The sequence below is a fragment of the Heptranchias perlo genome, chromosome 5 (genome assembly GCF_035084215.1).
Source record: "Heptranchias perlo isolate sHepPer1 chromosome 5, sHepPer1.hap1, whole genome shotgun sequence".
NCBI classification, from domain to species: domain Eukaryota; kingdom Metazoa; phylum Chordata; class Chondrichthyes; order Hexanchiformes; family Hexanchidae; genus Heptranchias; species Heptranchias perlo.
In genome coordinates, this window is record NC_090329.1 from 8684141 (window position 1) to 8710846 (window position 26706).

At 43.7% G+C, this 26706-nt stretch overlaps 1 protein-coding gene across 1 annotated transcript in view; it reads right to left on the bottom strand.

The window, feature by feature from the left end:
• The window catches only part of LOC137321575 (CUB and sushi domain-containing protein 1-like), a 2214006-nt gene that overhangs the window by 76999 nt on the left and 2110301 nt on the right, over nucleotides 1-26706 (bottom strand). The window contains exon 56 of the mRNA XM_067984007.1: nucleotides 4379-4552. Coding sequence (XP_067840108.1) covers nucleotides 4379-4552 — 174 coding nt within the window. The remainder of the gene's footprint in view (nucleotides 1-4378; nucleotides 4553-26706) is intronic.

The window sequence follows — 26706 nt, forward strand, 5'->3', positions numbered from 1 at the left end:
TTAATAGTTTCTGAGTAAATTAAATATCTTTTGATATGAAAAAACTTTTAAAATGTGCTTCCTCGTGCCTGTGAGCCAAACAAAATGAGCACAATTGGAACAGCCTTCCCTAACCAGCACAATCGGCGAAATCTTGCAATTTTGACCTGGGGGCTTTGCCAATTTTGTGGGCGGGGCCTGATTGAGGCGAACTGTATCTTGAGCCAGAGGAAAACACGAACTTAAGTGGTTTTGGGTGTAACTCACGTTTAAAATTCCCCAATTTTTTTGCGAAGGTTTGGCCGATTCTGCCCGGATTGTACTGAAATAATTAACGGAAACTCGACCCCCCCCCCTTATTTTATTGAACTCATCTGTCCCCAGCATCAACAAAACAATGATGTTGGTATCATGATTCCAGCAGCTAGGCTATGTCATCATATATTTAGCATAACACTCTCGGTTAAAACTTTTACTTTAAATGCAGCATGATTTATAAAGTTGCTAATATAATAGATCCTGCTGCTGAGAAATATTAAAGGTAAACAGTCCAGTGATTCTCAAAGTTAAAAACATCTTAGCTGCACTGCACTTAGGAATTTCAATTTCTAAAATACAGCTGATAGTCTTACTGAAGGAAATATTATAGCAGACAAAATGAGCATCACCATCTCAAAGCCTCCCATCATTTCTATGCTTAATGTGCTTACTGTATTGGTGTCAAGTTGTGTTTGTTAGCTCCCTGCACCTTAACAGTCTTAATCACTTTCTGTTTCCAACAGCATCGCAAATTGGGAACAATCAAAACGTTCCCTTGTCAATACTCACTGAGGCCAACTGTTGTTAATTGCCTGAACAGCTGTCCGATGGCTCAGTAACATACCACCAGTTGTTCAGAACAGTGAGGAACAAAAGCATCTTGCTGGGTGATCAGTTTGGAGGCTTCAGAATTAAGACAAGCTCCTGAATCACTCGCAGAGTGCTTTGTGAGGATTTTCCCAGTCATTGCATCAGTCAACAAGGCAACATGCTGACCAATAATTCCCCCTGTTGCTTCTTTTAAATTGCCTTGGGAGTGGTGATTTCAGCTTCCTATCAACACTCATTAATTCAAATTATTATCTGCATCATTCAGGTAAAGCCCCAAGTGGATATTGTTGACTCTGCTGCTTTTCAGCACTACAATTCCATTATTGTTTTGTTTGGTCTATTGTGCTAGAAGTCTACTTTTCATGCTGCATACAGTTAATTTTAGAAACCGAATCACGTTCAACAAAAGTGTTTTAATTTTAGACAAATGCGCTCACAATTAACCTGTAGGAACTTGTGTTGAGGGTGTGCCTTTAAATCGAATTTTGTCCCTTCTGTTTCTAAAGGTGCTGGTTTATGTTGAGGTGTGGTTCCATCGTAGCTACTCATTCTCTGCTACATTCAGCAAATGTGCCAACTCCATGTGTGAGCCATCCTGACTGAACATCCACTTGTACGCACTTTCCAGCAAGAGTCCCTGGATGGTGATCCGGTGTCAGATACCTCGGGGATTATTCTCCTTCCTAGCTCAGGGGTACTGAGGCCAATATATTGCCCCTACTGCTGGCCTGGCTGTTTCCTGCCTCACGGTGAAAGTTAAAAATCTACCCCCTGTATTATTATTTTTTTAAAGTCTAATGATCACTATTAAAAGTGAAGGAGATTCCATTTCCCAATGCTCCTGCATTTGAAAATACCTGCACACTTATTGGCATCCCTATGTCAGCTCTTGTTGCTTTGTTTTATGCTTTAGAATTGCTGACAAGAAACTGCTGTATAGAACTTTTCCTATGACATTGTTTAGCTCCAACCAACTGATAATCACAAGTGGAGAATTTAAACTGTATTCATAGTATCAGTCGGTCAGACTTTGGACGTGACAGGAGATGGAGTTCTTTAAAACATGCCTGTTTTCAGGCTGCCTCTGCCCAGCAGCTCTGAAGCAGAGAACAGAGCAAGAACAGGTGACTCAAGGACACCAGTAAGTGTGCAAGAATATCCTCTTGTCACATTTAGGATAATGGGGCAATTCAATAAAATATTTTAAGACAAAGTGCGATATTAGTACAATTATCAATGCTCATTTTAATTCTATATTTTCAAAGGATAATAGTATCCAAGTAAATCTACAGATCTGCAGGAATTTCTATGTTGGAGGTGGCCAAATGCAGCATTGTGTTCATGTTGTGCTAGCTATCCCACCAGAGCTACTTACTCCAATCCCTTTTACCTGTTTTTCCTGCACAGTTTAATAATGAGACAGAAATACAGATTTTGTACTTCACGAACCTGAAGTTCAAAAAAGTATTTGGACTTTAACAAAATTACTTAACAGTTGCCTTAAGACAAAAATTCCATTGTTCATCCATAATTCAACCTGAAGACTGCTGGTATTTTTCACCTATCACCCTGCCTGCCAAACCATTTAAATGTAAAGTCAACACTTTGCCACATCATGTCTAATTTAATAATTAACTCATCATATTGTAATAAACGACACTCCAAGGTAAAACATTTAGTGTATAGATGTGCTTATTACTCCTGGTTTCCAATTGCAGATTGTACAGCACCATAACTTCACTGTAAAGTTCAAGGAAGGTAGAAGCATTTGTCTAATTTGAGTTGTTTTGACATGATTGGATCACGGTTATAAAAAGCTGATAGTGATAATTCGGGGAAGACTACAAACAGCTGCTATATATAGCCAGAATTTATTTAGACATACTCATACACAAAATCTAATACGACTGCTTGTTCTTGGATACTGTACAAAGACAAACGTAAATTAGAAAATAATTGACACAAATATGTTTGCAGAGGTTTACACTCTCCCTGATGTTCCCACCTACAGGTCATTTCATCAGTTTATCCTATTTACATGTATTGTTTCAGAGCAACATTTAGACATTTGATTATTCAATTTCCCTCAGTATGAGCTAGTTGCACAAGGGATTGACTAGCAATTTTGTTGCACTTTACTGGCTTGAGGTACATTGAACCTATGCTTTGACTGCATTGCTTTTTAAAAGATGCTTCTGAGGGGTAGCACAGGTCGGTACAGCCCTAAGCATCTTTGTATCCCTGCCCCAATTGATGTCTCTCTGTCTCCTTATAGCTGTTGCTGTCCCATTAGATCTTGCCTCCCTCTTCCTCTCCTACCCAATGTTGCCCCCCTAGTCCTCTCCCATTTGCCACTCTTGAATCTGGCTGTCCCCTCTTCTCCTTCTAACAGGTGGAAAACATCAGCTCCCTTCCTCTTCTTCCTATCTCAGGGGATGCCCATGAAATAAAAAAAATAGCAGACTTGCATTTATATAGGGCCTCAAAATGTCTCTCAGAAATGTCTCAAAGCACCTCAATAAACTACTTTGTTGTTATATAAGTCAAACACAGCAGCTACTCTGTAGATAATAAGATTCTACAAATAGGCTTGAGATGAACGATCAGTTATTCTGTTTTTTTGGTGGTGTTTGTTGAGGGAGGAATATTGTCCAGAACAGTGCTCTTCTTCGACGTAGTGTTATGGGATCCTTAAAGATCACCCAAACCACCAGAAAAGTCAACTAAACAGAAACAAGAAATAAAGCTTCTCTGTGTACTATTACCTACAAAAATATAGACAATGATTCCCTTATTACTGTTTTCCCCTCTCACTGGCTCCACGCCACTGATGTTCCCTCCCCTATATGTTTGCCTCTTGCTTCCAATCACTCTGCCTCAATTGTCCCCGCATGTTACTGATTTCTCCAAACATTTTTGTGAGAGAGAAGTGGTTTCTGCTGGAGAATTCAATTTAGGGACCAAATGTCAAGCTCTGCCAGGTTAAACTCCCTGGGGGTAATTATAACTTTCGGCAGTGGTGTATAACAGACAATATTGGATCAGCCACCCATTATACACTGAACCTGATTTTCCTGGAAAGATAAATCGGGCAGGTTGTTTAATGGGCGGCTGATCTGATATCGCCTGTTTTACATCATCGCCGAGAGTTAAAATCCCCCCATTCTATATTAAAAGTATTTCAACTTCGGGGGAGCACTTCCTGCTGCAAATGTGACATTTCCATCTCTCACACCATCCATCTTTGTGACTTCTCTTCCAGTCTGCCAATCAGTATTAAATGTTTGTTAGGTTTTTTTTCTATTGACTTATGACCTACGGGAACCTTCTTAAGATTGCCCTACGTCGTTCACTTTATAACCCTTAAAGGCAGCAACGAAAGAGTCTTTAATGTCTGCAGTCTGAGCCGTATTCGAATCCGAGGCCCAGAGTTCAAGGGAAAGCACTCTGATCCATTGTACTTCCCAGCCTTTGAAACCAACTAATTTCTAAGCTGTTTGTGTTATTAAGCAATATATATTTATTGTACCTGAGCAGTGAGGGAGAGAACCACTCCAGTGACTGTTCTCTTGACAAATACGAGTAGTATTTCCAATCAGACTTCGAGCTCTGGTACAAGTGTAGCGAACTGCCGAACCAAAGGTAAAGGCGTCTCCAAATAGCTCACCGTTTACAGGAACTCCTGGATGACCACATGAAATAGCTGGGGGGGAAAAATGACCTTTATCAGAGCTGAAGTCACTGGATATACCATAAAACAAACACATAAGTGCTATCTTGAGCATTTAAAACTTAACTATTTTTAAAACCCTTGCAGATATCTGCTCGGAAACAAGGAAAGACACCTATTAAGTTTCATAGAATCATAGAATCATAGAAGTTACAACATAGAAACAGGCCCTTCGGCCCAACATGTCCATGTCGCCCAGTTTATACCACTAAGCTAGTCCCAATTGCCTGCACTTGGCCCATATCCCTCTATACCCATCTTACCCATGTAACTGTCCAAATGCTTTTTAAAAGACAAAATTGTACCCGCCTCTACTACTGCCTCTGGCAGCTCGTTCCAGACACTCACCACCCTTTGAGTGAAAAAATTGCCCCTCTGGACCCTTTTGTATCTCTCCCCTCTCACCTTAAATCTATGCCCCCTCGTTATAGACTCCCCTACCTTTGGGAAAAGATTTTGACTATCGACCTTATCTATGCCCCTCATTATTTTATAGACTTCTATAAGATCACCCCTTAACCTCCTACTCTCCAGGGAAAAAAGTCCCAGTCTGTCTAACCTCTCCCTGTAAGTCAAACCATCAAGTCCCGGTAGTATCCTAGTAAATCTTTTCTGCACTCTTTCTAGTTTAATAATATCCTTTCTATAATAGGGTGACCAGAACTGTACACAGTACTCCAAGTGTGGCCTCACCAATGCCCTGTACAACTTCAACAAGACATCCCAACTCCTGCATTCAATGTTCTGACCAATGAAACCAAGCATGCCGAATGCCTTCTTCACCACCCTATCCACCTGTGACTCCACTTTCAAGGAGCTATGAATCTGTACTCCTAGATCTCTTTGTTCTATAACTCTCCCCAACGCCCTACCATTAACTGAGTAGGTCCTGGCCCGATTCGATCTACCAAAATGCATCACCTCACATTTATCTAAATTAAACTCCATCTGCCATTCATCGGCCCACTGGCCCAATTGATCAAGATCCCGTTGCAATCTTAGATAACCTTCTTCACTGTCCACAATGCCACCAATCTTGGTGTCATCTGCAAACTTACTAACCATGCCTCCTAAATTCTCATCCAAATCATTAATATAAATAACAAATAACAGCAGACCCAGCACCGATCCCTGAGGCACACCGCTGGACACAGGCATACAGTTTGAAAAACAACCCTCCACAACCACCCTCTGTCTTCTGTCGTCAAGCCAATTTTGTATCCAATTGGCTACCTCACCTTGGATCCCATGAGATTTAACCTTATGAAAGTGTTATTAATATATTTGACCAAACAAAAGGGCTCACCTTTTACACCACCAATACTAGTAAAGCCAGAGGCTATTTAAAGTAGTGCCAGTCCAATTAAAAACTGAAATAAGAAACAATGTACAAAGTATCACTCCATAAGTATGGTGAGTAACTGGTTTCAACTACAAAATGCTTTAGAGGTATCACTGGCTATATTTTTATGGGGCCAGTTATTCAGAAAAGAATAAGTAAAATACGGCAAATGCTGGTAATCTGAAACAAGAACAGAGAAGGCTGGAAACACACATCAGGTCAATCAGGATCTGTGGAGAAAACAGACAATGTTTTGGCTTTGTACCCTTCTTCATAAAGTGAAAAATAAGAGATGGATAAGCACATTAATAGGATCAGATAAAAGGGTAATAACAGAAAGGAAGTGTCAGTGGAATAATTACTGAATGATGCAACACATCATCTCAGGCAAGTAATAAACAGAAGCATTAAAGAAATAAACAACATTAAAGAATCAAGGGACATTGAATAACTAAGGCATGCAGTTCTAAAAAATGTGAGAAAATGGGAGAGATGGTTAAACATAGAAAACGTAGACATCAGGTTTAAAATTAAAACAGGTTTGAAAGAAAAACAGACGAAACTGGCAAAGTCCAGTGGATCCACCAACTCCGAATAGAAAGAGAAAGTAATGTTGTTTGAGCAGTTTTCCCACTCTGCACTTTTGCTTGTACACAGGATGGTGATGGCTGCCATGACAGGTAACACCAATCTGATATTACCAATTTAACAAAAGCACTGACCCCACGGATGAATCTTCTTAACAAATTTTTTCCACCCTTAGTCACTCACATATCGTCGACAGCTATTTCAGCGAAGTTAAATAAGAACAGTAGCATAAAAATGGATGTATCCTAACCTCTGCATAATGTAGTGGGTAATGTTTAAGTACTGAGCTTGTGGCTGGTGACTTACATCATCAACTTAAATTGCACAGAAAACTTTGTGGCTTTGGAGGTGAGGACAGCCTTGAAATTATGTTGTGTGATAATCGTGTGCAAATGCTTAACACTTTTGAAATTCTCTTTCTGCTATTTTAGCAGAGGTGGTAACTTGTTTAAAATAAATTTCAAGATCTTTTAGTGTTCAGGATTATGAAGAGAATTCATGGAGCTGATGAAGCCAAATTGCTCACTGAAGTAATGGATTCAAAAACCAGAGAACATCAGTTAACAATTAGAAAATTAGCAGCACAATCTTTAATCAGACGGAAGAACGTTCTCACCCAAGAAGTGGAACAACTCACCAAGGAAGACTATTGAAGCAGAGATTATAAATGAGTTCAAGAGGCATTTGGATGAATTTTCGAGAAAGGTAGTAAGGTGGGACTGAGACCTATTAGAGGGGATTGAGAGATGTCGTGAGAGGTAGGAAGGTGAGATTGAGATCTATCAGAATGGATTAAAAGATGTGGTGAGAGGAAGTAATGTGGGATTGAGATCTAGCAGAAGGGATTGAGGGATATGGTGAGAGTTAGGAAAGTGGGTTTGAGATGTATCAGAAGGGATTGACGGCTACAGTGAGAAGGAGCAAAGTGGGATTGCGATCTATCAGAAGACGACTAACTGGGCCTGATGTTGTTTTCTGTTCACACAATTCCTACAGTATTGCTGAAATCGTCTTTTGTCATGTACCTATGATTCCATGCATTCAGGGAAATAAAGCCTTGAATGGTACAAAGCATAAATTCAGGAGCAGGTACATACTCAATAATCCTAACAATTAGATCGCTTCTGAATATCAATCCTTTCTCCATAAACTAACACACCAAACTAACAATTTTAAAACTGCCTGGATTTCAGGAAACGTTATTCTGCCTTTATCTTCAATGTAAATGTCATAATATTTGAACCATTGGAAGTAAAAAGCACAGCTGAAAACGTGCTTATTACTCTGATAAAACACTTAGATGCTCTAAATCTAAAATAAAAACAGAAGATACTGGGATTGCACAGTGGGTCAGATAGCAGCTAAAAAAGATAAGCTAACATTTTGGGTGGAGGCCTCCTTCCGAACTCTGTACCTTTAGGGTTCCATCCAAAATATGAATTTGCCGTTCTCTTTTAGATGCTGAATGACACCTATACACTTCGAGTGTTTTCAAGAAACACTTCACTGTTTTCAAATGGTTAATGTTGTTTCATTATCTTCAATGAACTTGTGAAGAGAAGGACGGTATTATGTTAAAACTTGCAACCACATCTCCTTATAAATTTCATGGGCCCGAGAATAATGCAGAGGGGGGGGGATCTGAGCGGGGGAGGGGGAGCGCGACAGCGGACTTGAAACGTGGAAGATCGCGGGACGCGTGAGAATTTCCGATTTCAACAGGGGCACCTCATTATCATTTCGCTTCCAGGTTTCGCGTCTCCCATCCACGCGAGCGGGCGTGATGTACACCCGCATGATGCGATTTCACCTCAACTATTTAAAGGGCCAATGCAAAGATGGAATTTGGAGGAGTTGGGAGCATTTTCAAAGAGAGTGAAAAATTCACAGATGGAGTCAGGACGGTCAAAGGCTGCGCCCTGCTTCAATGAAACCACGCTTGATGTACTGCTGGGTGCGGTAAGGACCATGAAGGGGGTACTCTTTCCAGGCAATGGCAAGAAGAAACCTGCTGCTGTGACCAAGAACGTGTGGTCAGAGGTGGCTGAGGAGGTCAGCAGCAGGAATACAGTGCCCCGTATCTGGATCCAGTGCAGGAAGTGGTTTACTGACCTAACCAGATCAGGAAAGGTGAGCATGGTCGCAGATTCTCCTATATCCTGTCGTCCACCCCACCCCCTCTCGCTCTGTCTTGTCAAGTGTACTCCATCACATCACTCCTCACAGCCACTTAAGTTTCAGCAGTACCCTTTGTCCCCTTTCTATGCGTTTCCTGACCTCCCCATTTCTCCCTCCACCACTGCCAATCACCCCAATCCTTATGCAATGTGATCCCACCTCAGTCAGATCACCCGATTCTCAGCACACATCCTCAAATGCATGCCAGTTGCATCTGCCTGATAGTCACCCTCACCGAACGCACAGCATCATCGGAGGCACACATGCATTTCAGACACTCTTTAGGTCTGTCGTTCCCCCTTGCAGGAGAAGAGAGCCCAAAATACAATGGAGAGGGAGAGGATCGGAGGTGGCCTGCCACAGATTGTGCAGTTGACATCTGCAGAGGACGAGGACATGGAAATAAGCGTCATATCAGCGTCCCTGAACACTGGAGATGGTGAGGCTCGGACTTTGCTTCTGCATGGTGACAACATTAAATATCTCCGACCCATATCTCAAACAAGACTGAGTTATGTTGACTTAACTTCAGCACCGTGAAATACGATCACCTTAATCATGCTGAATTTCAACATTTTTACATTCCTATTACTAAGTCATATTCATCTCTTCTCTCCTCTAGGGCCATCACGTGAAGAACGGCAGCCCGTGGCCCTTCTGGACGACATTTCCTCAGAGGAGCTGATTCCTCCTGAGAACGTCACAGGACATATGCTTACCAGGCACCAGCGCAGATAACAGCACTTTGGTGGGTCCTGTTAGAGAGTTAGGTGGGTCCTCACCAGGTGAATCACAGTTCGCAAGTGAGAACGACCAGATAGTGGTGGTAGGGACAGCTGTGGAGAGCCCGTGTCGGAGGGTGCACCCCTCTCCAAGCTCACCCCAGCTGGACAGAGACGCTGAACCCCGGGGGGCCATCAATGAAAAAGAGAATGATAGAGGGTCAGCAGCAGATATGCGAGGTACTGGCAGTCATGCCAGGCACACTATCCACAACAGCACAGGGAGTGGAGGAGTCCTGCTCAAGCATTTGTGGATTGTGTCGCAGGCCATTGTGAGCACGTCTTCCATGGATAGAGTGGCCTCCTCTGTGGAACTTCAATTGCAGCACTCTGATCAGTCCCTGCAGGCCCTGACCATGGCCGTGCACACTATGGATGCCAACATTTCTGCTGCCTTAAACACGATGACAGATACTTTAGCCGTGACCTTACAATGAATCACTGATCTGCTCCAAGCTGCTCTCCCGCAGAGAGGTAGGAGTGATGTGCTGCTGGCCCAGGAAAGGGATGATGGCGAGTCAAAGCGTTCCCAGATCTCACCCATTGCTCCCCGTCAACCAGTACCCGACATGCTACCTCCTCTCCCGATGGCCAAGTCTGCCCCTGCACAGGTGCAGGTGGAGCTGTCTTTGGCGGGATCCAGAGGTCATCGGTTGTGAACATCTCAGCAGTCAGAGCAGGGATCTGAGCAGCCTGCCTCTACCTCTGCTGGAGCACAGGGGTTGCACCATGTCGGAGCGGTAGGGGAAGGAAAAGAAAAACATTGTAGTTCACCGAGGGTTTGCACATGGATGTTTATGAAAATGTTGTGTTATTAAGTTTCATTTATTTATTCACATAAAATTGATTAATTTGCACCAGTTTCCCGTGTTCACCATTCTTGCCTGCCAAGTGGCAACTCAGATTTTCAGTTGCTTGTTAATGAATGTGAAGACATGAATTGACTGAGATCAATTGGTGCATGTGCAATGGGTGGATGGATGCTTGCAGGACTGATTTGTGTCAGTGGGGGTGGGAGAGGGAAGGGGGCGGGGGATGTGATAGTTACCTTGGTCCAGTGTCTGACTAACGGAACCTTTGAGCTATAAGGGCATCCCTGGCATCCCGAGCAGCAATGTGAGCGGCTGGTCTGGAGTTGGGGGCCCCATCTTCATCTTTCTCCTCTTCCTCTCCATTGGAATCCTCATCAGATGAAGAGTGCCGAGCAGCTTGTTCCTCCTCCACCTCTAGTCCTCGCTGCTGCACTATGTTGTGCAGAATACTGCAACACCACAATTATCCTAGAGACCCTCGCTGGCCAGAACTGAAGGATGCCTGTCCAAGCACCTGAAGTGCACCTTGAGCATGCCAATGGCTTTCTCGATGACACATCTGGTTGTCATATGGCTCGCGATATAGCGCTCTGAGGTTCATTACTGGGGTTCCTCAGAGGTGTCATCAGCCAAGTTTGAAGGGGGTATCCTTTGTCACCTAGCAGCCACCCATTAAGGGTGGTTCCTGATACAAACATGAAAGCACCATGGCAGCTCCCAGGGGATCTGGCGCACACCTGCATGAACCTTTTCTTGTGGTTGCACAGCGTTGATGGTACAAAATCCCTTGCAGTTGACAAATGCTCTTGGTTGATTAGGGGCTGCTGGGATTGCCACGTGTGTGCAGTCGACAGCACCCTACACCTGTGGGAAGCTAGCCAGAAACGCAAATCCGAGTGCCCACTCGTTCTGGCCACTGTCATCACGGGAGAAGTTTACATACCTCCCAGGCCTGGCAAACAAACCGTCCTTCACCTGCCTTATGCATTTATGTGCAGCCGACCGTGAAACCCTCGACATGTCTCCGGTAGTGCCCTGGGTGGAACCAGTGGCAAAAACATTGAGGGCGGTGGTGACTTTCACAACCATTAGTAACGCACGGCCGCCAGGTCCAGCAGGCAGCAAGTCTTCTTCTAGGAGGCTACAGATTCTGCGACCGCCTGACGTGACAAGCTCAGCCTTCGGATGCACTGCTCTTCCGAGAGGTCAAGGAAGCTGAGCCTCTCTCTGTGCACCCAGTTAGGTGGCTAGTGCCTCCTGCGACCTCGCCCTCTCTGTTGCTCCCCACTCTGTTGTCCACCTGCAGCTCCCTCCACAACACGACCTTGCTGCTCTGGATGCTGATTGTCTTCCTCATCTGAAGTCCAATCGCAAGCAGCCGTGACAACTCCCATCCTGATGTTCTCTGTATCAACACCTCCAAACTGTACAAATAAATCTCTCACAAGAATTACTCTCACCAAACACCGTTTCCCAGAGGGAACTGAGAAATCAGCTGAGAGCGCTGAGCCTTAATTCATATCAGGACATCTGGCCTTTAACCATCCCCGTGAAGTGCAGCTCAATCTCGCCTCCGTTTCACTGATGAATCTCCCGAACCCTGGGAAACCTGCACAGGAGGCGTTAATTTCAAATCGCTGCCAAAATCTCAGGAAAGGAGTCTCATTTAAATATTATAACGACGGACCCGCCTCTCCAGAGCGGGTTACATGGACGCCCCGATATCCACCACGGTTAAAAGAGAAACAGGCTCGTTCACGACGGTTTGGGGTCGGGTTTCGTGAAATTGACGATATAACCCCCCCACATCCCACCCCACCCCACACCCTGTCCCGCCCGTCGTGTGGGAGTTAAAATTCCACCCAATATGTGCCTTTACCACTGTTTCCACAAATGCTTAGTGAGCTATACTATACACCTCTTTAGTGCAATACCAGCAGTAATTGTTAAGGCCATGCCTCAGTTAAAGCCAGATACTTTCATCTTCAAAATAGCCAGCAGCCGATTGAATGTCTGCAGGTTAGTGGGGAGAGGAGTCTGGATGAAGAGGCTATAACATAACGAAACATTACATGGTACGGAAATTGGACTTGTACCACTACAGGTCCCAAAAGCATAGTTATAATTTGTATCCAAGTTCTGACACTGGTTCGGTAGAATGGTAGTTAACCATTTCACCACTCTGTTGTGATTATGCAAAGCTAGCAGTACGGTAACAAGTTCTTAGTAATGTGGAATTATCTTTGATTAGCATTTTTGTCCAATTATAGCTATCTTGCTTTTAATTTTAAAATGCCTTTCGAACTGTATCCATTACAAGCACATTTTGTTCACAGAATGATGCACAGGGTGGAACTCTTACAATGCCCCTTAGGCTTCTCCTCTACCCTCCTGAAGAAAGTGACTTTTGCTGGACTCTGGTCCCTATCATGCTGGCAGTCTTTTTATATAGTAGTTGCTCTCCTGTGGTGCTCCACATGGTTGGGTAGACTTTAACTATCAGGCGGCTGACCTGCGGAGGGCCGTTAGTGGTGGCGGGGGGGCCGGGTCGATTTTCAGGGCAGGGCTTCATCATCATGCCTCCGGCGGGCTGCTGGTGCAAAACGGGCACCCCGCAGCAGCTCGTCCGCTCCGGACTGGCACAATATCGGCAACAAGGGGGAGGGCGGCAGCAACCCACATTATTCTCATGGAGCCCGGAGGGGCAATCCTGCTCCTTCTGGCCCCACAAAAATAATTTTAAACCTACCATTTTTGGTCTTCTTCGACTGTATCGCCAGGTAAAACTGGGTGGAGGGTGAACGGCCCAAGCTCTGCCCAGTTGTCTCTCAAAATGTCAATCGTGGTCCCACGTACATTATAGTATTGGAAGGATGTTTCTTTCCCTTCCCCTCTTCTCCTGAATGTGCTAACACTCACACCACAGAAGTGCCAGGCAGTGATCATCTCGAACAAGAGGCAGGCTAACCACCTCCCCTTGACATTCAATGGTATTTCCATCGCCGAGTCCCCCACCGTCAACATCCTAGGGGGTCACCATTGGCCAGAAACTCAATTGGACCAGCCGTATAAATGCCGTGGCTACTCGAGCAGGTCAGAGGCTGGGCATTCTGTGGCTCATCTCCTGACTCCCCAAAGCCTCTCCATCACCTACAAGGCACACATCTGGAGTGTGATGGAAGACTCTCCACTTGCTTGGATGGATGCAGCTGCAACAACACTCAAGAAGCTCGACACCACTCAGGACAAAGCAGTCTGCTTGATCGGCAGCCCAACCATCAGCTTAAACATCCACTCCCTCCACCACTCCAAGCTTTAATTGTAACTCTATCGGCAAAGCAGTAAGAGGGAAAACTGGCTTACATCTTCTCATCTACCTTAATGTTTGCAACAAAAAATACAAGTGGACAATTGGGCAACAGGCCAGAAGTATCAATAACCACTCACTTATGCACCAGACTGCAGCAATGTCAGGGTGATTTGTTTTCAACAAGAGCAGCACGAGACCACCATGAGGAGGTTTACACCACTTTGGTTTTATACTTGTTGCAGAATGACTGTAACCAGCACAGAGTAAACTTCAGAATGGTCAGAGGCAGTCGGGCAGTTTTTGAATTTAATACCCTTTGGCTGTTGCTGACATTTAAAATGTCACCAGTGTTTTGATGCTAATGAGCAGAGTTCTATGTATGCATGGCCAAGACTCTCTTTCCTTGACTACAGAGTAATATGGAGATGGAGAAGTAAGACAGCACTTCTATCTCGCACTGCTCTACAGCAGGTACCCGTGTCAGACCACCATTTGCAGAAGAACTGGGCATTACTGATTTGCTCCCTTTGCTGCATTGCACTTCTGATTGTAGATAAGGGAAAACAACAGACTTACACAGTTAACCACCCAACACTAACAGTGAAACCAAGCCTTATGCCCACTAACCTTTAAAAAAATGCAAGAACTCAAGGCCTGCATAAATCCAAACAAAAATGTAAAAAATCCATTTCATTGGATTAGCAACTGATGTCTGAATTACTAGTTGGACAGCAGCTCTCACTGCTCTTGGGTATAAATATCTAGCTCAGAATTAAATTCCTCGCTATGATTAATGTTGTGTTCTATGGTCAAATATTATTTTGCTTTAAAAAGATAGGTATGTGACATACACAAACTGATGATCATAAAAGTAATGAATTCCTGCTGAGAGAAAATAAGTGAGAAATAAATTAATATTGTAATTGAAATTCTCCGTTGTTGGTTTGCTAAGGCTGGTGGAAATTGAATGTCTGTCACTACAATGAAAGGGGCAGAGGTGGAATTGAAGCCATTGCCTTTTCCGAGTTACTTTTGGCAAGATAGCTATTGCTTTTTATATTAGACGTTCAGTGAGGGCAAATGGATTTGCTCCTCAAAATGTGGTGTTAGGATTTAAAGTCGCTGAATTATCAGTGTCTTGACTTTCAACATTCTGCTAAGACTTGAGGTTCTGTTGCAATCGGACTCTGAAAATCTTCTACAAGCCCATTTCTAAACTTTTTTCTTAAACCTGGTTCTTTTTACAAGGGTACTTTGAACGTTAGTTCCCTTCCTTTTCTCTGACTTTCTTTAATCCACCTGGTTTGACATCACTGGAGCCGGGAAAGTGGTGCACAACTCACTTCCAGGCTGCCGCCAATGCCAGCTGCAGCTGCTACCAGGAGGCGCCATGGACTGCCCAAGCAGGCCGTCACCCTTCCATTTTCTCTGTCACCACTAGAAGATGCTGCAGCCACCAGTCAGCATCTTCCAGCTCGATGCAGCTGAAATCTGGAATTGAGTACGACCTGCATCTGTCCTTGGTCCACAGTACTGAGTTTTAGCACAAAAAATACTCAGTGCCACCATAGAGCCCAGCTGTATTTTTAGACTTGAATTAAAACATCATTAACATTTCATTAGTCAGACGAAATAGACAGAAATAGAAACATGAAGGATTACATTTGTCTGATGTTTCCGTTGAATTAGCTTCCTGTCGGGGCTATCCAGGTTACAGGGCTATACTAGTACATTATGGTAGTCCATGAGACACAGAGAGCAGAAAGGCTGCCTCTTCCAGATAGCGGGTATTTGAGAGGAGACTGCCATGGTGCTGCATGGAGAATGGAAGAAGAACATTGTGCTGTGCTGTTTGCTTTGTGTGCTGTTAAACTTTACTTGCTTGTTACACATTGGGTTCTGAGTCTGATTAAAAGAACCCACAATGACACCTTCAATCTCTGGTGAGTAAACATGATCAGAAGGGCACACCAAAGGTGGAATACCAAACTTTCCTGCTTTGTTTTATTCCTACACCTCTAACAATATTCCGAACATATGTTCTGGTCGAGGTCCTCACATGGAGAGAGGAAAGAGAAAAAAAATAGGTGGACAGCGTAGACTGGTGGGGACCAACTTGCCAGAAATTCTTATTGGGAGCTAATTTAACCCTTGGCAGGCATAAATGAATTTAACTGACTGGGTAAGATTAAACCACCGATGAATTTGCTCATCTATTTGCAACTCTTCCTTTTTTGAGATGTTTATATATATCAAAGATTGACCGGGCGTCATCACTTCTTTACCACTGACTTGGCAGCCATTTATTTTTGAAGGTGGGAAAAGGGAGGCAGAAGAAAACACAGAAACAAAAGGTGCGAAACGTCATAAAAAAAACAAGGAGTAAGAAAATCATAAAACTAAAGTTAAAATAATGTATGCCAGAGGGAGAGATACAAAGTGGAAGAGGACAGAATGGGGAAAAATGAGAAAGCAGTGCAAACAGAAAATCATAATTAAAAATTATGTCTTAAGTATTTATTTAGGGTTAATAGTACAGGAAAGAGTGGTTCTCCTGGTACTTAAGTATTGATTTAGTATTGTAATACTGTTTTTTTATTGTCAACATCTGAAAATGTAAGATTGGGACAGTCAGGAAGGCAATAATTTTTCTAGGTCTATCGGGAGTCTAAGGGCTAAAAAAACAAATTCCTTGCCTACGTGAATAACATCGTCAGTTCTGACAGACATAGCTCAAAAACATTCATACACACACATTTTATATTAGATACATATATGTATATAAACACATGTATACATTTATATGTACACACCGAATCAATCAGGAATATCAACCATGGGTAGGAATGATTAAAAAATGGAAGCAGAGGAGCATACAAGGTCTGTACATTGAAAGTGACATGATGGTAATGCAAATGATGACTTCATGAGTTAATCAACACCAGGAAAGAGCTGAAGATTTGTCGTCCTCTAACAGGGGCTTACAGGAACTCCATGACAATCCACAACGCTACTTTCACATCAAAACCACATTTACATTAAGTAGAAGTGCTTCAAGTAGAAGTGGCTCTGTACGACATGCCTGCCTGTATGCTGAAATCCTTCTTATGGAGTGGATTCCAGATTACAGGTAGTAACACTAAAAAAAGAGATCTCGCATAATCTGCAGGTGCGTTTATTTGTTTTCAGGGGAAGGTCTGTATCGGTAAGTAATGTGAAAGTAACATTATTGGTAGCTATGGGCCGTCTGCATGCAGCAAGAAAAATTGGTAACCGGCAGCTATTTAGGTCTGCTTCGAATGGTGCCGAGCAATCGGCAGAGTGAGATTAAAAACATAGCCTAGAAATTCGATAGCGCCTGAAAACAAGTAAGCAGGGGGAGGGGGCGCGTGCTGCACGGGCCTGTTTACGTGGTCACAGGGGAAGTGCAGTCAGGCCGCAGACATCAGTAAATGCTTCTGAAGATAAAAATGGTTGCAAGAGGTCCTGACAAGGGCACCTGGGTTCTCCGATGCTGCTTTGGAGGCCCTGGTCCATGCGGTGGACAGGAGGAGGGAAATCCTGTTCTGTCGAGGGGACAGAAAACCCTCCAGGCAATACCTTCGCCGCCAGTTGGTAAAGGTCACAGAGGAGATCAATTCCAGGAGCTTAGATCCCAGGGCATGGCTGCAATACCGGAAAAAGTTCAATGACCTCACCAGAGTTGTCAAGGTAAGAATCATGCTCTCTTACTCTCTGCTGATACCTCCAGCCTCACTACTCACAATGCTCCTTTCCCAGCTCCCCTTCATAAGCCGACAATCACTGCACCACACTTCACTGCACCTCCTTCTCCTCATTCTCACGCACTCCCCATTATTACAGCCCTCACCTCATATCTTACACACTGCGTTCCAACTATTCGACCATGACAGGGACATTCTCTAAACACCTCACAAGACTGTCACAAACACACTCCCTTCTTTCTTGCAGCAGAAGGTTGTGCACAACCTACACCAGGAGGCTGCCAGCGGAGGAGGCCCAGCCCGCCTGCACACCCTCTCCCCCGTGAAAGGGGATGTGCCGGGCAGGGCAGAGTCATGGCCGTGATGAATGACAAAGCTGGAGGGTTTTGTCACATCTCACCCTACGCATTCTGTATGACAAACTGCAGCTGCTTTCAGCAGACACGTCTCTTTCTCTCTACTCTTCCTTCACATTAAAAGCTAATCCTTGTCCCTCTTTTTCAGTTCAGGTGCAGATAATGTGGAGATACCTCTGTCACTTCAGGAAGAGGAGGCCAGCCTTCCTGAAGCTGGACCATCATTCAGTCTGACACCAGCCTGTATACTTTGGCAGCACGCATACTTTAGAGGGTAGGCTAGAGGAGGGGTCTTCAGGTGGTGAATCACCGGGCACAAGTGTGCAGGAGCTGGGGGTGGGTCGGACACCACAGTTGCCAACTTGTCAGAGGGCGAGATCACATACCAGCTCTGCCACAGAGGACTCAGGTGCTGACTCTGAGCGACCAGGCTACTGAAGAAGGCTGATGGACGCACATCGAGAAATGCTAGATGCACTGGGCAGCCTGCTGGCAATATTGCATGCAATGGTTCAGAGCATGGAGGAGTCCAGCTCTAATTTGTGACTCTAAAGGCTTCACATAGAGCATGGAGACTATTCCGACAGCTGCCATTTTTGCTTTGGGAGTCAGTGTTGACAGGGGCTTCCAGAGTGTCATATCACTCCTGCACTCTGTTTTCACGTAGAGCCGGTAGAGTGTTGAGGTACAGTCCCAGGAGAGAGGCCTCAGCTCCATGGGAGAACCACCTGTTGTCCTTTCTCAGGATGTCTGCTCCATCGCCAGACACTCCGCCAATGCCCATGTCAGTACCACACAGCCAGCTAGGCCTGACTAGATGCTGCAGCCTACAGCCAGACCCTCAATACCCAGAGCTGCTTGAGGTTGCCCTCCACGGCCATCTGAAGTGTCCTTAATGGAAGCCCAGCAGCCTTCCACCTCACAAGCTGTGGCATCTGGGGAACCATCTCATAGGAGCATGAGGATAGATAAACGTGCACAGAAGAAAGGCAATAAGGGTGACTCATAACTATTTCTGTTAACTATTGGACACAAATGGAATTCATTTGTTTGATAAATTTGTTTTTTGTTCTGGATTTGGTGTTGGTGTTTATATTTGTAGTGAAATGAGGACATGGTCCATGAGGCTGGACTGAAGGAAGGCAATTGTATGGTGGTAGTAAGGACGCCAGTGATAACGATTGCAGGACTGTTGGTGTATCAGGGATGGGAGGGATGGTTCAGGTGAAACGCTCTTCGATGAGCTGCTTTCTGAGACCTCTGGCAGCTAGAGACACTGGTGGTCAACACTCCTACTCCTCCTACTGCTGCATTGCTTGCTTCCCAGGTGGGGGATAAGGTAAAGGTACAACGCTCGTGCCCCGGCTGCAGGGAGTACCCACCTTGAAGACATGGGCCTGGAAATTCTGATGGTGTCACACCATCTGTTTTTCCAAAATGGGTGCCTAAGCTTCCAATATGGTGGGCAGGGCGCACGCGCTCATTACGTGCCAGAAGTGCGCCACTCGCCGCAGCGTATGGCAGAACTATTTTAAACGTTGATTAGAATATTTAAAAGGGGGTCCTACATTTGTTGTAGGACTCCTTTTATAATATTGGACTGCCTTAGTGCCCTCATGATGGCAAAGTTATAGAGCATGCAGCAGACAACCACAAATCTGGATACTAACTCAGGGGTGCACTGCAAAGCTCCTCCTGAAAGGTCCAGATAGCAGAAGCATTGCTTGAGCACTTCAATCGTCTGCTCGATAACGGTTCTGGTTCTCATTGTAAGTCAGCTCTGTATCTGTGCCTGGCTGTCTGATGGGAGTCGTGAGCCAAGTCTGAAGGGGGGCACTCCATGTCACCAGTAGCCAAGCCTACAACCTGACGGCCTTGTTAGAACAAAGGCATCACAGCAGGTCTTTCTTGCCAGTTAGCACTATGAGTTGCTGGGTGAGTTCATCACATGGCAAGTCAGGCACTAAGGCAGTCCAATATTATAAAAGGAGTCCTACAACAAATGTAGGACCCCCTTTTAAATATTCTAATCAACGTTTAAAATAGTTCTGCCATACGCTGCGGCGAGTGGCGCACTTCTGGCACGTAATGAGCGCGTGCGCCCTGCCCACCATATTGGAAGCTTAGGCACCCATTTTGGAAAAACAGATGGTGTGACACCATCAGAATTTCCAGGCCCATGTCTTCAAGGTGGGTACTCCCTGCAGCCGGGGCACGAGCGTTGTACCTTTACATTATTGTCATACGGTTGCTGCCGTAATGTAAATGCACTGTAACACATTCAGCAAGTCAACAGCTGTAAAACAAACGTTGCCTTGGGATACTAGTGTAATGATGATATCACCACAGTAACAGATTGTGTTCAACAGTAAGTAGAGGTGTTAACATTTAATTGCATTCAGACAAGCGTTGATAAATGAAGGTTTAAGCCTTGGATCAGGGAACATAACTGCAATGGATTTTATACTAAATTATGTGTGAAAACCATGAGGTATGTGACGATATGTGTCCTGAGTTATGAGGGTGGTAAAGGTATTATACCTCACCGGAGATGCAATTTGTCTTTAGCAACAGCTAATGAAGATAAAGCAATGGCTCAACTGTGACAATACTCCTTTAATTAAGTTAGTAAAAAGAATGTTACTTCATTAAAATACATCAGCAGCAAGGGAGTTTGCAGGCACGGTCAGCACATCGTCAATAAAAGCATCATTTATGTGGTTTATTTATCGGTTACTACAGCACAATCTAGGCTAATTTTTAATTCCTAAAACAAAGGGCATTTTCATTGTGCCAGTATGAGACTTGCTGAGAGAGGTGTGGGGCTGGCAGACTTTCGTCGCACTGCTAACTCTACGTCCCTCTTTCGCTCAGTAAAATGGAAATCTGTGCACACGTTTACACGCTCCGCTGGCTGTCAGCTGAATGCTGGTTAAATTTTAAATATTAGCAAGTAGACGGCTGTCCTTGAAGTGACATCTTCATATACACAGCTGGCTCGTGGCTGAAAATTTACATTTCGGACAAGTCCACTGCTAACATCTTGGCTTTTGTTAAAACCCGCCTCACAAGTTCCATTGACTTCTTAGAATTGTCGAAATTTATTGTGCTGGATTTTCTAGTGAGGAGTGAAGTTCGCGCCTGATTTTCAATAAGTTTAAGCCTGCAGTCATAGCATTTGTGAGGGAAAGCATACATTGTGACTGGCAAGACAGAGAATAGGGTAATCACGAACAGGGTGGCAGAACCTATAACCCACGGTCAAATTTCCACTATTGATGAAACAGCTGAGCCACATGGCAGAGATTTTCTTTTAGAAAGGGGTGATCACAAAATTAAACGTCCAGTTCACAGTAGGACAAAATGCAGCAAGGGAGTTTCAAAACTAAATTTAGATATATTTTTAATCCTCAGCCCATTCTGGGAAGGTTGGCCCATCCTGATCTTTCCGTTGGCAGTGGAAATTACCTGGGAAATTAAATATTCTGATTTACTGCTGTCAGTACACCACCTCTGTCTACTTACAGTGTGTCAACCTTGGCTCAGTGGTAGTCTCTCATGGGTACAAACCTCACTCCAGAGATTTGAGCACATTTTCTTGGCTGACACTTCAGTGTTGCACTGAAGAAGTGAGCAGAGGTGCTGTTTTTTGGATGAGATATTAAACCGATGCCCTGTCTGTCCTCTCAGGTGGATGTAAAAGATCCCAAGAGATTCAAAGAGAGCAGGGGAGTTCTCCTGGTGTCCTGGCCCAAATTTATCGCTCAACCAACATATCTAAAAAAGATCACTTGGTCATTAATTTATTGCTGTTAGTGGGGCTTTGCTGTGTGCAAATTGGCTGCCGTTTTTCCTTACATTACAATAGTGACTGCACTTCAAAAAGTACTTAATTGGCTGTTGATCCTGAGGTTGCGAAAGGTGCTATATAAATGCAAGTGCTTTTTTTCTTCTTTCTAGAAAATCCAGGTAATAGACATCGCAAAAGGAATTCATTTTACCACCTGTGCTTTTCCTTTTCCTTTTTATACCCGACGATGGTTCATGAATAAAAGGAACCCTTACATTTGTAAGCTTGCATAGATCTCACTGCTGACAGCGAGGAGATGCGTTCTCGTGTTCTAGAGCAATCTAACACCTCCTACAGCAAACATAAAGGGGGCGATTTTAAAGCCCAAGAGCGGGTGGGTTGGGGGGCGGAGGGGAGTTGAAAACAGTTGTTCCTTTGGGTCGCAACGGCAAAATTTTCAGACTTTGCATTCCCAGTGGGAAGCCTGTAATTTTACGCGCTGACGTTAAACCCGGAAATAAAGCCGGGTTGCGGTCGCGACCCAAGAAACAACTGTTTTCAACTCCCACCCGCCCGTCCTTGGGGTTTAAAGTCACCCCCATTGTCTAAACACACATAGGACATCTACTAATCAGAGCAAGCAATGTGCAAGGAGATGGAGAAACCTCAGGGTAGATGGGGTCCGTCCTCTAGGTCAGCCGCACATCCACCTACCCAAAGCTCCCACAATAAGAAAAACCCCGGGCTACTTGCTGAGGAGACAGCCCCCGTCATCCTGCCGACAAGAAACTATTGCAGCGCCTCTTCCCCCTCCTCGCAAGCTCCCCACACTTCTGGACTAGGGATCACCCCAGCCATGGCACCGAGCTACCCTTACCCTAAAGTGTAGAACTGTACAACACTGCATGATCCCCACTGCATTTACCTGACGGGATTATAAAATTATATACTTCAGCGTGCACTCTCGATGAAATTAAGTCCTGAGAGCATGTAAATTTCTTGCATATCAAATAAAAAAAATACACAAAAAGCATTAGTCAGTGACCTTTGAAGAACAGATTGTTTACTTTAGCTACAAAAGCCCAACAAGGGAAATAAAGAATTTTGATCCACTGCTTCTCAATTACAAGTGACTAACACTAACTGTTCTCCCTACACAGAATATGCTGCGCTATTCTGCACAATCTACTTCTACAAAAGGAGATATCGCATGGATTTTGAAACTTCCCAGTAGACCGCATTACAACGAGCTACCACTTACTGCAATAGGTTATAAAATACAGGAATAAAAACAGAAAATGCTGGGAACACTCAGCAGGTCAGGCAGCATCTGTGGAGAGAGAAACAGAGTTAACGTTTCAGGTTCTGACGAAAGGTCATCGACCTGAAACGTTAACTCTGTTTCTCTCTCCACAGAAGCTGTCTGACCTGCTGAGTGTTTCCAGCATTTTCTGTTTTTATTTCAGGTTTCCAGCATTCACAGTATTTTACTTTTATAAAATACAGGAATTGATAAGAAGAATGTTTGAGCCTGAATCAAGAATTAGGTAGCTGGGCTTGTCACATTATAATTACAGCACATAGGATGAATTCAAAACAGAGGCTTGGGTTTGTTGGACATTTCATTCCCTACCTCCACATCCACGAACCAGATGCTGGAAACTCCCTGCATCGGAGACTGCTCACTCACCCTAGTGCTTAATTGTGGCAAAGAAATGATTTTACGCCATTGAATTCCAAAAAAGCTAGAAACCTGCAGGTGGATAAGCTCTGTATGTTTCAAATCACCAACAGAATCGAACATTATTAAGTATGCAATGATAAAGAAGTATTCTCTTGACTTGCCCCTTGAATGAGAAGTGAAGGTGCAAGCCAGGAGAGAAAAGTATCTGGTTTTCATAAAGGATACTTTCTGGACTAAAATTTGAATACAGAATTCAAGGGAGCAAGAATACCGAGACAGAAGACATTTAAAATGCATTAGTAAAAAGTTAAATCAAATGCAAAATGTCAAAAAATTCACTTATAAAAAATATTTTGAGAAACCCAGGTGATGTGCAGGACACCATCGAGGCTGAAAAGGGCAGGAGAGAAGAAGAGGTAAATCAATAAGCAGAGATTATGTAAAACCAAGGGCGATCTTTAAAAGTTAGTAGGTTATAGGAGGAAGAAAGCTAATATCTGGCATGAATCTCAATTAGCTGCTCTACTGACTGCACAAGATGAAAATCTTGGAGGCTTATGACAAATGTAAGGTTCATAATACAGTAGAGAACCAGGCTGAATACAGAAAGTACAGAGGAGATTTAAAAAAGGAAATAAGAGGGGCAAAGAGAGAGAATGAGAATAGATTAGCGGATAACATAAAAGGGAATCCAAAAGTCTTTTATAAATAGTAAAATGGTAGTCAAAGGAAAGGTGGGACGAATTAGGGACAAAAAAAAAGAGATCTTTTTGAGGAGGCAGAGGGCATGGCTGATACTTTGCATCGGTCTTCACTAGAGAAGAGGATGCTGCCAATGCAGCAGTAAAGGAGGAGGTAGTAACGATATTGGATAGGATAAAAATAGATAAAGAGGAGGTACTTAAAAGTTTGGCAATGCTCAAGTCGAAAAGTCATCCGGTCCAGATGGGATACATCTGAGATTACTGAGGGAAGTAAGGATGGAAATTGCAGCTGCTCGGGCCACAATCTTCCAATCCTCCTTAGACATGGGGGCGGTGCCAGCGGACTGGAGGATTGCAAATGTTACACCCCTGGTCAAAAAAGGGGAGAAGGATAAACCAGGCAATTACAGGCCAGTCAGCCTAACATCGGTGGTGGAGAAACTTTTAGAGACAATAATCCAGGACAAAATTAATTGACACTTGGAAAAGTATGGGCTAATAAATGAAAGTCAGCATGGATTTGTTAAAGGAAAATCATATTTGACTAACTTGATTGAATTCTTTCATGAAATAACGGAGAGGGTTGATGAGGGTAGTGCGGTTGATGTTGTGTTTATGGACTTTCAAAAGGCATTTGATAAAGTACCACATAATAGACTTGTTAGCAAAATTAAAGCCCGTGGGATTAAAGGGACAGTGACAGCGTAGAGACAAAATTGGCTAAGGGACAGAAAGCAGAGAGTAGTGGGAGAGAGGCTGGAGGGAAGTTTACTGTGGTGTTCTCCAGGGGTCAGTGTTAGGATCACTGCTCTTTTTGATATATATTAATGACCTGGTCTTGGGTATACAGGGTATAATTTCAAAGTTTGCAGATGACATGAAACTCGGAAATGTAATAAACAATGTGAAGGATAGTAACAGACTTCAGGAGGACATAGACAGACTGGTGAAATGGACAGACACATGGCGGATGAAATTTAACGCAGAGAACTGTGAATGATATGTTTTGGTAGGGAATGCTTTATTAATATAGGATTAGAGTAGAAAAGCAAGGAAGTTATGCTAAACCTTTATAAAACACTGGTTAGACCTCAGCTGGAGTATTGAGGGGCAAGAACACTACTTGCCAAAAAAAACAGCCATGGACAACTAAAGAGGTAAGGGACAGTATAAGACATAAGGAAAGGGCATACAAAAAGGCAAAAAATGGCACAGATCCTGATGAATGGGAAAGATACAAAGATCAACAAAGGGTCACAAAACAGATAGTAAGGGCTACAAAAAGAGAGTATGAAAAGAAACTCGCAAGGGATATCAAAACAAATACGAAGAACTTTTATAGTTATATTAGGAAAAAGAGGGTGGTCAGGAGCAGTGTTGGCCCCTTAAAAACTGAAAGTGGGGATATTGTCATTGACAATGGGGAAATGGCGGACATGTTGAACGATTACTTTGCGTCAGTATTTACAGTAGAAAAAGAGGATAGCATGCCGGAAATCCCAAGAAAACTAATATTGAATCGGGGACAGGGACTCGATAAAATTAACATAAGTAAAGCAACAGTAATGAAGAAAATAATAGCACCAAAGAGTGACAAATCCCCAGGACCAGATGGTTTCCATCCCAGGGTTTTAAAGGAAGTAGGTGAGCACATTGCGGATGCCCTAACTATAATCTTTCAAAGTTCTCTAGATTCAGGAACTGTTCCTCTAGATTGGAAAATTGTACATATCACTCCGCTTTTTAAGAAAGGAGAGAGAGGGAAACCGGGGAATTATAGACCAGTTAGCCTAACATCTGTTGTGAGGAAAATGCTGGAGTCTATAATTAAGGATAGGGTGACTGAACACCTCGAGAATTTTCAGTTAATCAGAGAGAGCCAGCATGGATTTGTGAAAGGTAGGTCGTGCCTGACAAACCTGATTGAATTTTTTGAAGAGGTGACTAAAGTAATGGACAGGGGAATGTCAATGGATGTTATTTATATGGACTTCCAGAAGGCATTTGATAAGGTCCCACATAAGAGACTGTTAGCTAAGATAGAAGCCCATGGAATCGAGGGAAAAGTACGGACTTGGTTAGGAAGTTGGCTGAGCGAAAGGCGACAGAGAGTAGGGATAATGGGAAGGTACTCACATTGGCAGGATGTGACTAGTGGAGTCCCGCAGGGATCTGTCTTGGGGCCTCAATTATTCACAATATTTATTAACGACTTAGATGAAGGCACAGAAAGTCTCATATCTAAGTTTGCCGATGACACAAAATTGGTGGCATTGTAGATGAAAACATAAAATTACAAAGCGATATTGATAGATTAGGTGAATGGGTAAAACTGTGGCAAATGGAATTCAATGTAGACAAATGTGAGGTCATCCACTTTGGATCAAAAAAGGATAGAACAGGGTACTTTCTAAATGGTAAAAAGTTAAAAACAGTGGATGTCCAAAGGGACTTAGGGGTTCAGGTACATAGATCATTGAAGTGTCATGAACAGGTGCAGAAAATAATCAAGAAGGCTAATGGAATGCTGGCCTTTATATCTAGAGAACTAGAGTACAAGGGGGCAGAAGTTATGCTGCAGCTATACAAAACCCTGGTTAGACCGCACCTGGAGTACTGTGAGCAGTTCTGGGCACCGCACCTTCGGAAGGACATATTGGCCTTGGAGGGAGTGCAGCGTAGGTTTACCAGAATGATACCCGGACTTCAAGTGTTAAGTTACGAGGAGAGATTACACAAATTGGGGTTGTATTCTCTGGAGTTTCGAAGGTTAAGGGGTGATCTGATCGAAGTTTATAAGATATTAAGGGGAACAGATAGGGTGGATGGAGAGAAACTGTTTCCGCTGGTTGGGGA